The sequence below is a fragment of the Panthera uncia genome (assembly GCF_023721935.1).
Source record: "Panthera uncia isolate 11264 chromosome A1 unlocalized genomic scaffold, Puncia_PCG_1.0 HiC_scaffold_17, whole genome shotgun sequence".
In the NCBI taxonomy this organism is placed as follows: domain Eukaryota; kingdom Metazoa; phylum Chordata; class Mammalia; order Carnivora; family Felidae; genus Panthera; species Panthera uncia.
Window position 1 is genome coordinate 110,446,192 of NW_026057577.1, and position 14,789 is coordinate 110,460,980.

At 54.6% G+C, this 14,789-nt stretch overlaps 1 protein-coding gene across 5 annotated transcripts in view; it reads right to left on the minus strand.

Annotated features, from left to right (window-relative positions):
• Positions 1–14,789, minus strand: part of NDST1 (N-deacetylase and N-sulfotransferase 1) — a 59,180-nt gene that overhangs the window by 26,708 nt on the left and 17,683 nt on the right. For 2 of the 5 annotated variants that reach the window (XM_049648005.1, XM_049648007.1), the window contains exon 2: positions 877–1,775. In XM_049648005.1, coding sequence (XP_049503962.1) covers positions 877–1,389 — 513 coding nt within the window. In that variant the 5' untranslated portion in view covers positions 1,390–1,775. Of the gene's footprint in view, positions 1–876; positions 1,776–11,893; positions 13,347–14,789 lie in introns of those variants that run through there. The other 3 variants (XM_049648009.1, XM_049648008.1, XM_049648004.1) reach the window with 3 other exon arrangements.

Consider the following 14,789-nt stretch of genomic DNA (forward strand, 5'->3'; position numbering starts at 1 on the left):
ATTATGTCCCCAGTGCCTAGCAAAGGATCTGGACACACAGTGAGTGCTTTGTAAAAATTTGCTGACTAAAGAGATAAATGTCCCCACGTACCTCCCTAGGGTCCCTACCACCCATCTTGAAGAGGAGAGTTCTCTAGCCAGAGCCCCTAGATCCCCCCCATCCAGCTGTTCCCAACTTCCTCCTCCCCACAGACAGCTTCTCCATGGCACATTCAGCAAGGACTCTGATCCCAGCAGTCATTCTCGGTGCCCCACAGAGCCCAGAGTGGTGCACCTGCCCACTGGGATTTCTTTCTCCTCTTTCCCCCAATGCAAAATGGCCCTGTTCCGGAGGCGCATAAAATGCCACAGCCCGCCACAGGCAAGAGGAAAGAGCACAGGATCCAGAGCCCAGAGTGTCTAAGACTGCATTCAAATCCTGGCTCTCCCACTTATAGGCTACCTAGCCTCAGACACATAACCCTCCTGAGCCTCGGTTTGCCCATCTGCAAAATGAGGACACACCCCATACCTTGGAAGGACTGCCATGACGTTCAAGGGACCTAGTCTCTCCTACCTCATACCCATTCCCAAGGCTTCCTTTAGGCAAGTGCCTACTGTGTGCCAGGTCCCCGTGCGAGGCAGGCAATCCCCCTGCCATGTGCTCCTAATAAAAGCTAATACTTAAAAAGCATTTATTAGACACCAGGTACTACGTGCTCCAAGTGCTTTACATGTACTCGCCCACTTACCCTTCGTGACCATCCTAGGAGGTAGGGGCTACCATTATACCCATTTTACAGATAGGAAAAGTCAGACACTCAGGTATGGAGCGTAGAAATGGGATTCAAACTCAGCCAGCGCTGCTAATGCTTGGGGACCCCAGCCCCTGCGTACCTTGAAGAAGCCGATGATGCCCACACCATAGGCCACACAGTACTTGTCCAGCAGCTCCCGGTTCCAGGCGTCCAGGTTGACGTACTTGAGGATGTTCTCATAAATGATGAGGGCGAAGCGGCCGCGGCCCTTGTCGGTGAGCGTGGGCATATCACCCTTGCCCGGTGCGATCTCCGTGCGGTACTTGAAGCGGCTGGACTCCAGGATGGCCACGACCTCCTGGCCCAGCTGGGAGTAGAGGCTCTCCACAAACACCAGCACCAGTGGGTCCGTGCGGGAGGGGGCGGCCGCCTGTATGGGCTTGAGTGGCAGCAGGCGGCTGGGGGCCACAGGGGGCGGGTCCCCACAGTCAGGCTCAGGGGCGTCTGCCGAGGGCTCCAGGCCCCGCTTCCAGCCATACAGGTAGTAGGCCGAGACAAAAACGCTGAACAGGCAGAAGATGAACAGCAGGAAAAGGACAGCCTGCGGGGACACGTGCCGACACAGCCTGCGGAGGCGCGCCAGGGCGGGCATCCTGGCCCCCAGACCTCGGCCTCCGGAGGCCCCTCTGCCCCGGCCACCCCCAGGCCCCACGCAGGAGGAGAGAGCAGAGTCGTCCACTGACCAACAAATTCACAGTCACTTAGCAAGCGCGGCCCTCAGTGGGCAGCAGGAGTGGGGGATCCGGGCCCCCGGCCCTTCCTCCCAGCCAGGGGCACAGTCCGCAGGCCGGTTGCGCTCCTTCCTTCCTCCGTGCGCCTTTATGTCACCATGGCAAACCCCCACGTGGTCCTGTGCACAGCAGAAGTGCCCCCAGGGCGTCAGGGCCTCCTGGGGGGGCTGGGCAGCGGGCCGAAGGACACGGGGCAGGCCCGGGGGTGCTGCATGCCGCTCGCTCAGTGGGGCCCACGCGGCCAAGGCTGTGGAGAGGAGAGGAGAGCCAGAGGTGAGAAGGCCGAGTGTGGGCTTTGGGCGTCCACTGACTGTGGACACACAGGACCTGACCTAGGTGGGTCCAACTCAAGTTCTGCTGCCTAACCCGGCTCTATGATTTCACACAAGCTCTCTCTCTCGGCCTCAGTTTTCCTCTTTGTGAAACAGGGTTGACAATAGTACCTGCCTCACAAGAGGCTCAGGGATTAGGTCCCTAATCCTAATGTGCATAATGCGCATAAATCACTCAGAGCAATACCAAGCATATGGTGTCCACAAGGGCGGTTGCTATTTATTAGAATTGCACGAGCCCAACACTAGAGCTAGCAAACTCCAGATGCAGGAAGGACAGAGTGAAACAAACATGTGCAAGGCCTGGGAGCCAGAGGTGGGGTTCTGAATCATGGCTGAACACCGCATCCTCACCCACACAGTGCTTCCCCACCCATTTCTCTGTCTGAATGGGCCTAGAAGCCTTATCAGGCAGCCAGAACTTGGGGTTCCTGGGTCCCCCTCAGCCCCATCCCCCGCCCAGAGCCTCCACCTGTATTAATCTCACTGCAGAGTAAATGAAGACCACACACCCACACCCGGTACACTAAGGCCCCAATTTCCTCATCCCAAACAGCAGCCCCTATACCACGGCCTTCCAGGCTCCCTTAAACATAGTGGAAGCAGCTACTGAAAGCTAGGAGGAGAGAGATGGGGATGGGACAGAGACAGAAGGTGTGAGGGTCTCAGCGGACACAGCCAGGGAGTGAATGTAAGCCTTAGACCTGCCCTAAGGGGTGAAGATCTTAAAAATCCCTCCCAGGCCCAAGACTACACGGTGCCCTGAGGGTGGGTCCAGCATACCAGAGACCAGACAACTGCACCTCTAGGAACTTATCCTAGAGGTTGTAATTTCAGAAGTGTGTAATGATTTCCCCACAAGAAGACAAATCCCAGTGCTATTTACAATAGCAAATGTCCAACAATAGGGGATTGCCCTTAGCAATTACAGTGCAAGCATTAGATAGAAGCCCAGGCAGCCACTTACAACATTTACAATATGTGGAAGAAAGACATTTACTGACGTAGAAATATAGTTACCACATATGTTGTTAAAGCAGAAAACACTTGTAAAACACTATGCATGGTCTTATTTCTGTTGAAAATTTTTATGCATAAGCCAGAAACTGGTACTAAATCCATACAAACAAACAAAAAGCCAAAATGTTAACAAGGATTATCTCTGAATGATTTTTATTTTCTTCTCTGTTTCCTAATTTTTTTTATAATAATCACTTACTTTTTTTGTGAAAATAAGAAAACAAATGGTTTTATTTTTTAAAAAATTTTTAATGTTTATTTTTGAGAGAGAGACAGAGACAGAGAGACAGAGAGACAGAGCATGAGCGGGGATGGGGCAGAGAGAGAGGGAGACACAGAATCTGAAGCAGGCTCCAGGCTCTGAGCTGGCAGCACAGATCCCGAAGCAGGGCTCACACTCGCAAACCGTGAGATCATGACCTGAGTCAAAGTTGGACATTTAACCAACTGAGCCACACAGGTGCCCCAGAAAACAAATGTTTTTAAAATATGTGCTCAGGGGCGCCTGGGTGGTCGGTTGAGTGATGGACTCTTGATTTTGGCTCAGGTCATGATCCCAGGGTTGTGGGGTCGAGTGCCATGTGGGGCTGCATGCTGCTTGAGATTCTTTCTCCCTCTCCCTCTGCCCCTCCCCCCTCTCACACACTCATAAATAAATAAATAAATAAATAAATAAATAAATAAATAAAGTGATCATAAGCAAGAGGCAGGACTATGAAATGAGGACATGTCTAGGCCACCAGTGTTGCTCCCAGTTCTGCCAATCACATGCTGTGTGACGCAGAGTATACCCTAACCCCTCTCTGGGCTTCCTGCCTGTTAGAGAGGAGCTTGGGCCAGACGTTCTCTGGGGGCTCTTCCACCTCTGATATTCATTCTTTAATTCAGTCCCAGTCCCTACTATATATCAGCACCACGGGGAACCCAAGGCAGCCAAGAAAATAGGTTCCTACAATGCAGGGGGACGAGTGTAATAGTGGGGGAAGGGTGTTTGAGAGAACTCAGGGACACCTAACGCCCCTTGAAGCAGAGGGGGAGGATCAAGGAAGGCTTCCTGGAAGAAGTGGTTCCTGAACTGACCAGAAGAACAAGTTCAGTTGACCAGGGGTAGGAATGGGGAGAAACGCATGCCTCCGCTTGGAGATAAGGGACTGTGCAAAGCTTTCCAGGGACTCCTTGCAATTCCAGCTGAGAGCAGGGCAAGAAGGAACAGGTCTCCTGGGCGGAGGCTGGAGGGCTGGGGTGACAGTCATATTTATTTCCAGGTTGCAACTGCATCCCTTTTCCCACTGATAAGGGCAGCTCTCTGCCCTGTGGCCACAGCTAGCCCCACCTCTTGGCTTGGGGCCAGCACAGTGGGTGGGGAGGTACAGCTGCCTGGATGATGCCCTGCCTGCCTGACACGCCTGGGGACACCTGCCCACTCCAGCCACCCAACCACACTTCCCCTGCAGGCCTAGGTGCTGTGGTCAATGGCCCTTGGTCTATTGCGTTAACAGACTTTCAGCGTAGATGTTAACGATGCAAGCAACAGTCTCAGGTATCTAGGGGTCAAAGACCCCTGTAGGAATCTGACAACATTTTCCCATAAAAAATATGCATAGCTGCTGAAAAATCTTGTAACAGTTTCAAGGAGTCCAGACCCCATGTCCCCAAACCTGTCCCTGGACCTGAAGTCCTATGTTAAGAAAGCCTCATGGTTACACGCAGACTGGAGCTTCATTCACACCCAAGCTCAGTCGCCCAGCAGCTGTGTGATCTCAGGCAAGTTATTTAGCTTCTCCGTGCCCCCACTTTCCTAATCTGTAAAACAGCAAAGTTTAACACGCTCTCATGGTTGTGAAAATTACAGGAATCGATACACTGAAAGCACAGAGACCACGCCTGGCACACGGCACTGAATAAGGGTCAGCCGCTCTTACCAATCACTCCAGTTGCTTCCTCAATGTAGGCACAGTGTGGGTATAACTGAGCCCACAAAGCCTGAACAAGCCAGCTCCAATGCTCTCTCTCCAGTCTCTGACAGCCAGTCCTCAGAATCCCAAACCCCCATTTTCAGAGGCCCTGGCTTTTCCCTGGAGCCAGATGGATGAGCAGGGGCCAGATGGTCAGAGGCCAGGAGGCCAGAGAGAAGGCATGGCAAAGCCCAGGCCCAGGAGAGGGCAAAGAGAGAAAGAGAGGGGGCCAACCAGCCCCTGTCCCCAGAGAGGCCAAATACTCTGGGGTGGGGGTGGGCAGAGGGCTAGATGCTTCATGAGCCAAGTGCCAGCCACCACCATACTGGCGAGAGGGGCCTCCAGCACTGTCCCCCACTGCAACCTTCTCAAAGGCCTGGCACCAGCCATTCAAAACCTTCCACACCCACCTGCATTCCAGAGCCCCTGTGGCTCAAGGGATGGAGAACTAGGGGGCTTCTAATCCCCTTGGAGCCACCAAGTCCTTCAGGACAGCTGGGGGCTGAGGCCTCAATGCTCCCCCTGCTGCCCAGAGCCTGCTTGGGTCTTGCGGACATCACCAGCAGTTTTCCTAAACTCCAGCCTCGCCCAACCAGTCACCAATCTTGGTCATGCATCTAGGCCTTTGCTAATGAAGTTCCCATTGCTGGAATGCCTCCCCCTCCCCCTTGGGACACTTACTCATCCTGCAAGACCCCGGTTCTAATGTCATCACTTCTCTTAAGTCATCCCTATCCACCACCCCCTTTCCTGCTCCCAAGCCCCATTCCTCAGACTTTCACGGGCCCCATCCCCCTCCATAGTGCCGCACAGGAAAACCAGGACCCTCGGGCCAAGACAGGATGCAAATGTGCATTCTTTGGCTTGCACAGCTTTTTACTTAAATTTGAGATCAGTTATCAACATTTTAACATCACAAGACTTCACATAAAAGTTAGGACTTCTAACTTCTCTTTAAAAAGAACATGTCCAGGGGCACCTAGATGGCTCAGTCAGTTAAGTGTCCAACTTCGGCTCAGACAGGTCAGAGCCTGGAACCTGCTTCGGATTCTGTCTCCCTCCCTCTCTGCCCCTCTCCCACCTGTGCTCTCTCTCTCTCTCTCTCTCTCTCAAAAGTAAATAAATAAACTTAAAAAAAAAGGGGGGGGCATGTTCAGGGGACCTGGGTGGCTGTCATTAAGCATCTGACTTCCGCTCAGGTCATGATCTCATGGTTGGTGAGTTCAAGTCCCACATCAGGTGAGCACGAGCTCTGCTTTGGGTGAGTCCTGCTTCTGTCTGTCTGTCTCTCTCTCCCTGCATCTCTCTCTCTTTGCCCCTCCAGGGATTCTCTCTGCCCCTCGCTCACTTGCACCCTCTATAAATGAATGAATGAATGAATGAATGAATACTTAAATAATAAAAATAAAAAGAGCACATTTGGCTGACACTGGGCACGCACCCCCAGAGGCCACCATCAGCTGAGGTACGCATTCTCCAGTTAACACAGTCCCATAGTCGACCTCCTTCCTTCATTTGGCTTCCCGCCCAGTCCCTGGGTGCACCTGAGTGTGAGGTCCATGCAGAGGAGACTCCAGGTATTTCTATACACAACTCTGCACCCTGTAGGCTCCAGAACCCGGGGCAGGAGCAGGACTGACTGACCTCTGCAGGGGCAGAGGCCCTTCCTGACACCCGGCACATAGGCCCTCCACAAATACTAATTTCATTCCTTCTCCTTCCCCACATGCCTGGGTGCCCCAAAGGGCAGGGAAGCCCCCACCACTCTCCCCAGGCCTAGGTTCTAATTGAATACTCAAGATATGAATGACTCATAATGACCTGTTATTACTCCTAATGTACAGATAAGGAGACTGAGGCTTCAAAGTGAAATGACTTGCCCCAGTCACATAGGAAACCACTAAATCTTGACTCAAATGGGTTTCCTCCCTAACTTCAAAAATTTGGCCTTTCATTCCTCCATGAAACCCAGGGGCTTCTATAATAAAAATAATAACAACAATGATACCATTATAATTATCGCCGTTGTTATTTTCACTGCTACCACATTTCAAACGTTTACCACAAGCCTGGCTGGTACTGTGTTTAGCACTTTTACATGCCATATCTCATTTAAGCCTTAAACTACTGTCATTATTTACATTTACAGTTGAGGGAAATGAGGCTCAGAGAGGTTAAGTCACTTGCTCAAAATCACACAGCTAGTCCGTGGCAGAGCTGAAATTTGAAGCCAGACCCCAGGAGACAGAGGTGGCTCCAGAGCCTGCAGGGACATGTTAGCTGGGATGGGGAGAGCAGGAGGGGGCCTCGGCCACTGAGGCCTCTAGCTCTTAGCCAGGCTCCCACTGTGCCCTCTCAGCCCCAGACCCAGCTCTCCCTGCCAAGGTGCTGGGGATAATGAATGAGATGCTCTGGTTGTCATGGAGATACCATGGCAACGCTGCACTTTCGGGAAATACCACGGTAACTGTGGCCACTGCTCTGGAGTTGAAAGTCACTCCCTACCCCACCCACCCCCCCTTACTCCAAAATGCTCTGGTTCCCCCACAATCCTGTGTAGGACCTGGAGAGAAAGGAGGCAAAGGCCAAGGGCCTTCCAGAAACCAAGGTGTTTAGAATCAGGATTGGGGAGAGGGTCCGTCTCTGCCCTGGATGGGCAGGTCAACACCAGGAGTAGGACCAAGAACTCTCGGAGGCTGAGCGTCCTGTGCCTTTCATGGTGAAGCACACCTAATGACCCAGCCCTCACGTTTACCTGGCGCCTACTGTGTGCAGCAGACCTCCTGTGAAGGGCGGCACGTGTCATTCTGTGAGGTGGCCATGCACCAGCTGCTAGCATTACAGTTAAGGGCTTAGACTAGAGCCAGCCTGCCTGAGCTTGAATCTTGCATCCATTATTTACTAGCCTTGTGATCTTTGAGCAAATCCCTCAACCTCTCTGAGACTTGGTTTCCCCAAGTGTAAAACAGGCTTTATATATTCGCAGGGCTGCTGCCCAGACTAAAAGAGATGACGTGTGCAAAACAGCGCAGGGCCCGGCACACTGCGATACAGGCTGGTAAAATGATTAGCCATTTAACAGATTTGGAAACTGAGGCTCAGGAAGCAACTGGCCCAGGGCCACCTACCAAATTCACAGTGGATCCAGAAGGAGAAGAAACAGCGTCAGGTTTGGGAGGACATTGGAAGTGGGGCACAGCAGATGGCCCATCCCCTGTCCCCTCGTTGTACTTACAGAGCACCACTAGGCACCGAGAATGGCCCTGGGCACTGGGAAGTAGGCTTTACCAAACCCCAAGGTTTTAGGTTTCTGGTGTGAAGCTGCTGCAGGGTAAAATGCAGGAAGGTCCCTGCAGCCCCGGGTGCTCACCTAGCCCAGCTTTTATTTCCCGCCTGGGTCATTCCTGACACCCTCCCCAGATGCCCCATACTCCTATGCATATAGACGCACGGGCAAACTCACACGGTGCCGACACGTTCAAATGGTGTCGTCACAGCCATCTGGGCCACAGGCACAAGTACGGGGTGGGGAGCTGAAGGAGGTGCAGGAAGAGCCCCGCAAACAGCCTCAGAAGTATGTGAATGGGCACCCGGGCCTGGGGGAGGAGGGCTGGCTGCAGGCCTGGGCAGTGGCAGCCCCACAGGCAATCCCAGGGCCACTCCCCACAGCTGACCCAGCCCCTCCCGGCCTGTCCCACCCCCAGCACAATCACACCCACCACCCACCACCCGGCCACACCCTGAAGCCGCCCAGCTCCACCAGCCACCCGGCCTCAGCCTGCCCCACCCACCACGCACAGTGCAGCACAGAAAATCCTCCACATTTGCTTCCCAGCTGTGCAGGAGTTTCTCCAGCCCAATTACACCCCTGGGAGGCCGAACCAGAAGCAAATCCCTTCCTCTGCTGGAATTCGCTGCACACCCCATCCCCCACAGGCCCGCAGTGCCGCCTGGCCGAGGGCCCAGCCGCTGCCCATCAGTCACCCCAGAGTCCGGAGTCCGGGGCTGCCACCAAGGGACTGTCGGCAGTCTGGCTCAGAGCCTCGGGGCTGCAGTGTGGAGTCCACCCCGCGGTGAGCACATGGGGACACTGAGATCCCGAGAGAGAGAGAGAGAGAGAGAGAGAGCGAGCAAAGGATCCCCTGCCCCCACGCCCACCTACCTTGACCCATTTTCTTGTCCACTAAAAGCCTGCCCATCCTCCTCCAAGGCCAGCTGTGGCTTTCAAAGTCCTAGATGAGCTCTCCTGCTCTGTGTCCCATCATGCAGCGCTGGATGCGTGCCGCCAGATGCCAGGGCCTCTCGGGACTGGAACACTGGTCCCCCAACCTCACCAAAAGCTCTCCAAAGCAGACGTGGTCTCCTACCCACAGTAGGTGCTCAAGACAGATGTGCCCTTGCCAATTACCTTCCCCTTTGGGGATCCGAGCCAAATGCATCAATGCTAGGAACTCATTTATTGGACACAATATGCCGGTATGACATGCTCATTTAACCCTTACCGCAGCACTGTGACCTACCTTCCCCTCATTTTACAGATGAGGACAGTGAGGCCCAGAGGGGGCGTGCGACTTGCCCCAGCCCACGGAGCTAACGAGTGGGTGACAAGGATCTCGCACAGGCCACCAGCTCCAGAGCCTGTGATCCTCAGCTGTCAGCAACACGGGTCCCCTGTGTTCGCCCGGGACAGCTACCACACTCTACCGCTCTGGACATCCTATTCTCTGCTCCCTTTGAATGGTGCTCTGTCTGTCTTTATTTTCATCCATTTTATGCGTGTTTTAACATCAAAAGCAGCCTCTCACGATCTGTCTTGGAGGAAGACCCACAAATCAGCCATCAATCAACAAGCAAACAAAGCATTCCCTGCTGGTTCACTCCCAGGTTCCTAACCTGGGATTTGTTCTGGGTTCCCCAGCAGGGAATGCTCAACAAAAAAACCTCAGGAACTTAGACCCTACTTGTTGAGAAGCTGTCTTTCCTCCAACAGGCCCGGAGTTGAGAGTTTACCTATGCACTAGCTCTGAAGAAAGGGTTTCGCAAGCAAACAAACAAGACAGCCTGTGGGGAGGGGCGGAGTCAGGAACAAGACAGGTCAGGACCAGCTGCCCCCCCGTCCCACCAAAGCTCCTAACAGACCAAGACCGGGAGGCCCATCACAGGGCATGCTCTTCACTAGCCCATGAAGCTTCCCCAAATAGGGCTCTCTCCACCCAACCCCCAAATCCATCGATGACAGAGTCGAATCCATTCCTATTTTTCTTAGGCTCAGATCATAGGCATTCAAAAGGAATGGAATGATAGTTCCCTGCAAATCTCATAACCTCCCTGCCGGACGGCAACCAGCACTGGCTGAGCTCCTGATAACTCACCAGCCCCACAGTGGGTCAGTGCTGAGAGCCTGCTCTGATCTGTCACACCCAATCCTCACACCCAGAGAGGTGGGGTCACTGATATATGCACTTTACAGATGACGAAACCTAGGCTCAGAGAGGGTAAGCAACCGACTGAAAGTCACCCAGCTAGGCAGAGGCAGAGCTTAGGATGACCCTGGGCCAGTCCTCCAAGGTGGGCTATTTGTAACCCATAGACAGTCCTTATGCTCAGCATTCCACACCATTCTTGAGTGAGGTCTGTGGCCTAGAGAGGTTTCCTGCCGATGACCCATCCCAGCTACCTAAACACAGGCTGACCCAATTTCTTCAGGAATGGGAAAGTCTTTACTGGCAGAGTAGGACACCACAGGTTCCCAGAAAGGCAAGACCTCAGCCAGAGGGTCCTCACCTTCCCCTGCCCCAGGGGCCTCGGTCACCTCTGACAAGCAGGTGTCCATGTTAGAAAGGGGGCCGCCTCCATGGCCCAGGCAGCAGCCTCAAGTGAAGGAAGAAGAGACGAAGGAGTGAGGGTAAGAAGAAGTAGGACATCTCAACTTCGAGGGCCAACTCGAAGGAAAATGGTGACCAGCATGCCTCACGGGTCTGTGGCACACCAGGTACTACCATGACCCCATTTATTTGTCATTTTTTCCCAGTGACGTAGAAACAAGTTTATCATGCCCTGAACCTCCCCACCCCCATCTGCCACCCCTGCAGAGGAGCCAGGCAAGGCTGGTCAGTCCCAGCCCCTGTCCTTCCACGGGTCCACCCCAGGTCACCAGATGCCCCCCGAGAGATTCCATAAAGCAGCTGTACTGCTAGGCGGTGGGGAGTGCTCCATCTCATGGGTACAGAAGCCAAAACCCATGTGGGCCTGGGGTCCACATCAGCATCCCAGCCCTGCCACTCGCTCCCTAGGTGCCCCTGGGCAAGACCCTTCCCTTCTCCTCACCTCTGTTTCCTCCACTAGACAACGAGGGGTGTGCACTAGATCGGAAGTTTGTGACCTCCTGGGTTACAGAACCCTTCCAGAATCTATGAAAGCTGTTAGAGGGCTCTCCCCAGACAGATACTGCATTCCAAACAAATGCAGGGTGGCTGTGACCACTCCCCCATCCCCCCCCCCCCAAACACACACCAAATAAGAACAGGGGAACTGCCCAGGAGTCCTGGCTTTGACATGTTGTGGCTTTCACAAGTGTAGACAAGACTGAGGCCATGAATGTGACCTCTCAGCGCCCTGGGACCTCGCCATTCCTGCTCCCCCCAATAGCCCTGCAGTATTCTTTAACTCTTGGACCTGTTGGCTTCCGTGGGTTCACAGGATCGCGGAACTATCAAGAGAAACAGCCCTTCCTTCCTACCCCTCGGCCACTACCTCCTTCTCCTCCAACAGGAATCTGCCAGGTCAGCCCCGAGCCATCTCTCTGGGGCTGCCCCAGGGGCTGAGACACTTCAGGAACCTGCTCCTGGTCCTAAATGCAGACAGGACCCAGGGCCAGGCTTGGGGCCAGGCTGTCCCACTCCCTGCACACCCGGGCCCCTCCAGCATGGCTGTGAACGTGCCCACACTACTGGTGCACACACATCCAGACACACCTGGGAGGACTGGACAGAAGGGAGGGGCCTAGGGGCTGTGGTCAGAGGGTAAGGGAAGGCCGGGGAGAGAATGATAAGACCCACCAGACCTCCAGGCAGCAGCGCTGGGCTCGGCTTCCCTTCACTGCGTCCTCTTAATGGCTGCACGCTCCTCACTTGACGAGGCCGCACCCAATCCCAGAGCTAGGACAAATGGCATTACTCTCAGCCAGTCCCCTCCCTGGGAGGGAGGGAGGGAAAGAGGGAGGGAGTGGTGGCTCTAGGGCATCCTGAGCCACCAACCATGTTCCGGAAGCCTCCAGGCCCCTCACCACCAGGTTCCTTGCCAGAGGCCACCGGCCCCTCCCTCCTGGACCTCAGGAAGAGGATGTCCTGCTTGCTTCTGCCCCACACTCAGGGGCCCCACAACAGGCAGAGGCCCCAGCCTAGAGGCGCCTTCCATGGAGGAGGAGAAAGCACGTCCCTGGCCCTCATGCTGATGAGCCCTCCAGACACTCTCATGAAAGGTGCAACCGGCAGTGGAGGAACCCGCGCTGGCCGCAAGGAAATCTGCTCTATGGCTACAGCTCCACCTGACTTCCTATGTGAAGCAAGAGCCTTCCCCCTCCAGACCTGCTTCCCCACCTGTCCTGAAAAGAACAGGAAGTAGGCCCGATATGATGATATGATATCCACTCAGCTATCTGGGCCCGCTGGTGGTGACACTGGCTTCTGGGCCCTGCCCGCATCCCGACTCAGCTGCGGGGTCCTTCCCACTGTCCGCCCAGCAGAGGAGGAAGAAGGGTAACTGCAAGAGTGTGGAAGGTGTAGAATCCAGACCAGCGTGTTGAGGTGATAGGTGAAAGGGCCTTACGTAGCCCAGAGAGGAGAAGCAACATGGCCACGGTCACACAGGCAGCTGGAAAAGGGCCAGGCTAGCCTGGCTTTACTCTTTAGCAGTAAACACGTAGGACTGTCCACATGCAGGAGTATGTGCCTTTTTAGAGGACGTCAAGGAGAGCACAAGGCAACTTGCTAATGGCAGAATTCCAGGCCCTGAGAGTCAGGGTAGGAAAAAAAAAGATGGAGTTTTTGTATGCGTGGGCCCAGGGACAGAGACTGGGCTAATTGTCCAAGTCCCCTCATGTCACGTCATAAGGGTGGCCCAGGACCACCTTCCGGGGCCTGGATAAATCCTAAGAACTCCTGCAGGGATTAGCGGCCTTGGCTACCTCTTAACAGCCACCTGAGGACTAGCCGACAGGCCCACTGGTGGTGATGGGGCCACTGGCCCAGATGGATGTCCCAAGACTAGGCTGCCCACAAGACAGGAAAGCCTTAGGGAGACTGAAAAAGTTCCAGGCCCTGTGGCCAGCGCAGAGGGAAGCCAGATGTGCTGGGAGCAACAAAGAGGAAGGGTAAGCTTCAAGTCACTTAGAGCCACGGAAGCTCCCTAATCTCCTGGAGGCCTGGTGGGCACAGCACGGGCCTGCTGAGACCCAGGAGGCTTTCCTCAAGGCACGCATGAAAGTGGCCTCATCTCTCTAGATGTGCTGGGGCTTGTCGCCACGACGGGGGCCCGCCACCAACACGCATTGAGTGTGAGGGCCTCAACATGCTTACATGGAGGCACAGCTGGCAGGGGAAGGGGTAGGAGGTGGTGGGAGGCAGGGAGGAGGGCCTCACTTTCTCTGGAACACAGAAACTAGAGAGCATAGAGTGAAAAGTATCCGGTGACCTACTTACGGCAGATTCCTTTTAAAGGGGCCCGAGGGGCCTCTGTGAGACTCTTAGAAGGTGCCTCACAGGTGTCCCTGCACTCCCAAGGCTGGTGGCTCAGTTCCTGGGGTCAGGAGACTGGAGTTCTAGTCCCAGACCTGGCTGGGGGGAGGCAAGTGAGGCAGCAGACACAAACGGTAAGGAGGCGCCCACTCTCAGATGTTGCCGTGTGCACTTGCCCGATGCTGAGAGGGAGCACCATCTCCCAGTAGCACCCGAGAGTGAGGGCCTCCTTAAAGTTCACCCCAGGCCCAGGCCTCCTCTAACCCGCCAGTGACCTCGGCCAAGCACCTGCTCTTCTCCAGGACCAGCTTTGGTCACCGGCAAAGCGAGCAGTGCCAGATGACTCCAAAGGCCCTGCTGCTTCCAAGCTGGGCGTCTCTGACCTACAGCTCATCCCCAGAAATGGGCACAATGGTTCCCTCTCCCATCAGTCCTCAAACTCCAGGCAGAAAACACATTATACCACCATCCTATATAACCACGCGTGGCGCCCTTTGCCGAATGCTTGGCCTCCACTTCATCAGGGCTTCATCTTACAAGTATGGAAGCTGAGGCTCGTGGAACTTAAGCAACTTGCTAAGGCCCCCAGTTGGGAAGTGCTTAGCTGAGATTCGAACCAGTGTCTGGCTATAATCCTACATTCCATGGCATTAGCCACAGATAACCCAAAATCCACCAGGGCCTGGAAGATGCCACTGGGTCTTTGCACCTCCCACACCTTCGAGTGTGCGGTGGTGAGGCTGATGTGAAAGGCAGGCTGGTGGAGGCCGGGAGCGGGCAGGCAGGCATGGGAAGCCCGTGTGGGCGCTGAGCATTTGCAGACTGACCAGACTGCAGCCAAGCCAGTTGTCCACCCCTGTGGCTACAATGTCCTCATCGCCATCAGCACACCGCAGCCACTGCCGTGCCATTTTTAAATCATTACACAGATGCAAAGCTTTTTCACAGACATTGCTTTAGCATCACATGACAGCCTTACAAGAACATAGCAGGGATTTCTTCCACCCTTCTCGAATGAGGAAAGTGGGGTTCCCAGAGGAGGAGTGATGTCCCCAAATGCACACAGTGAGGCAGTATTTGAGAGTGAACTCGGAGCGCCCATCTTCTGCCTCCCAGTCCAAAGCTTTGTTGACTCCTCCGCGCCCTCGACCTTCAGTTCAGTCAGCGTTTGTAACAATGACCATTTTTGAGAGCTCAGTCCTTGCAGGTATAATATCCT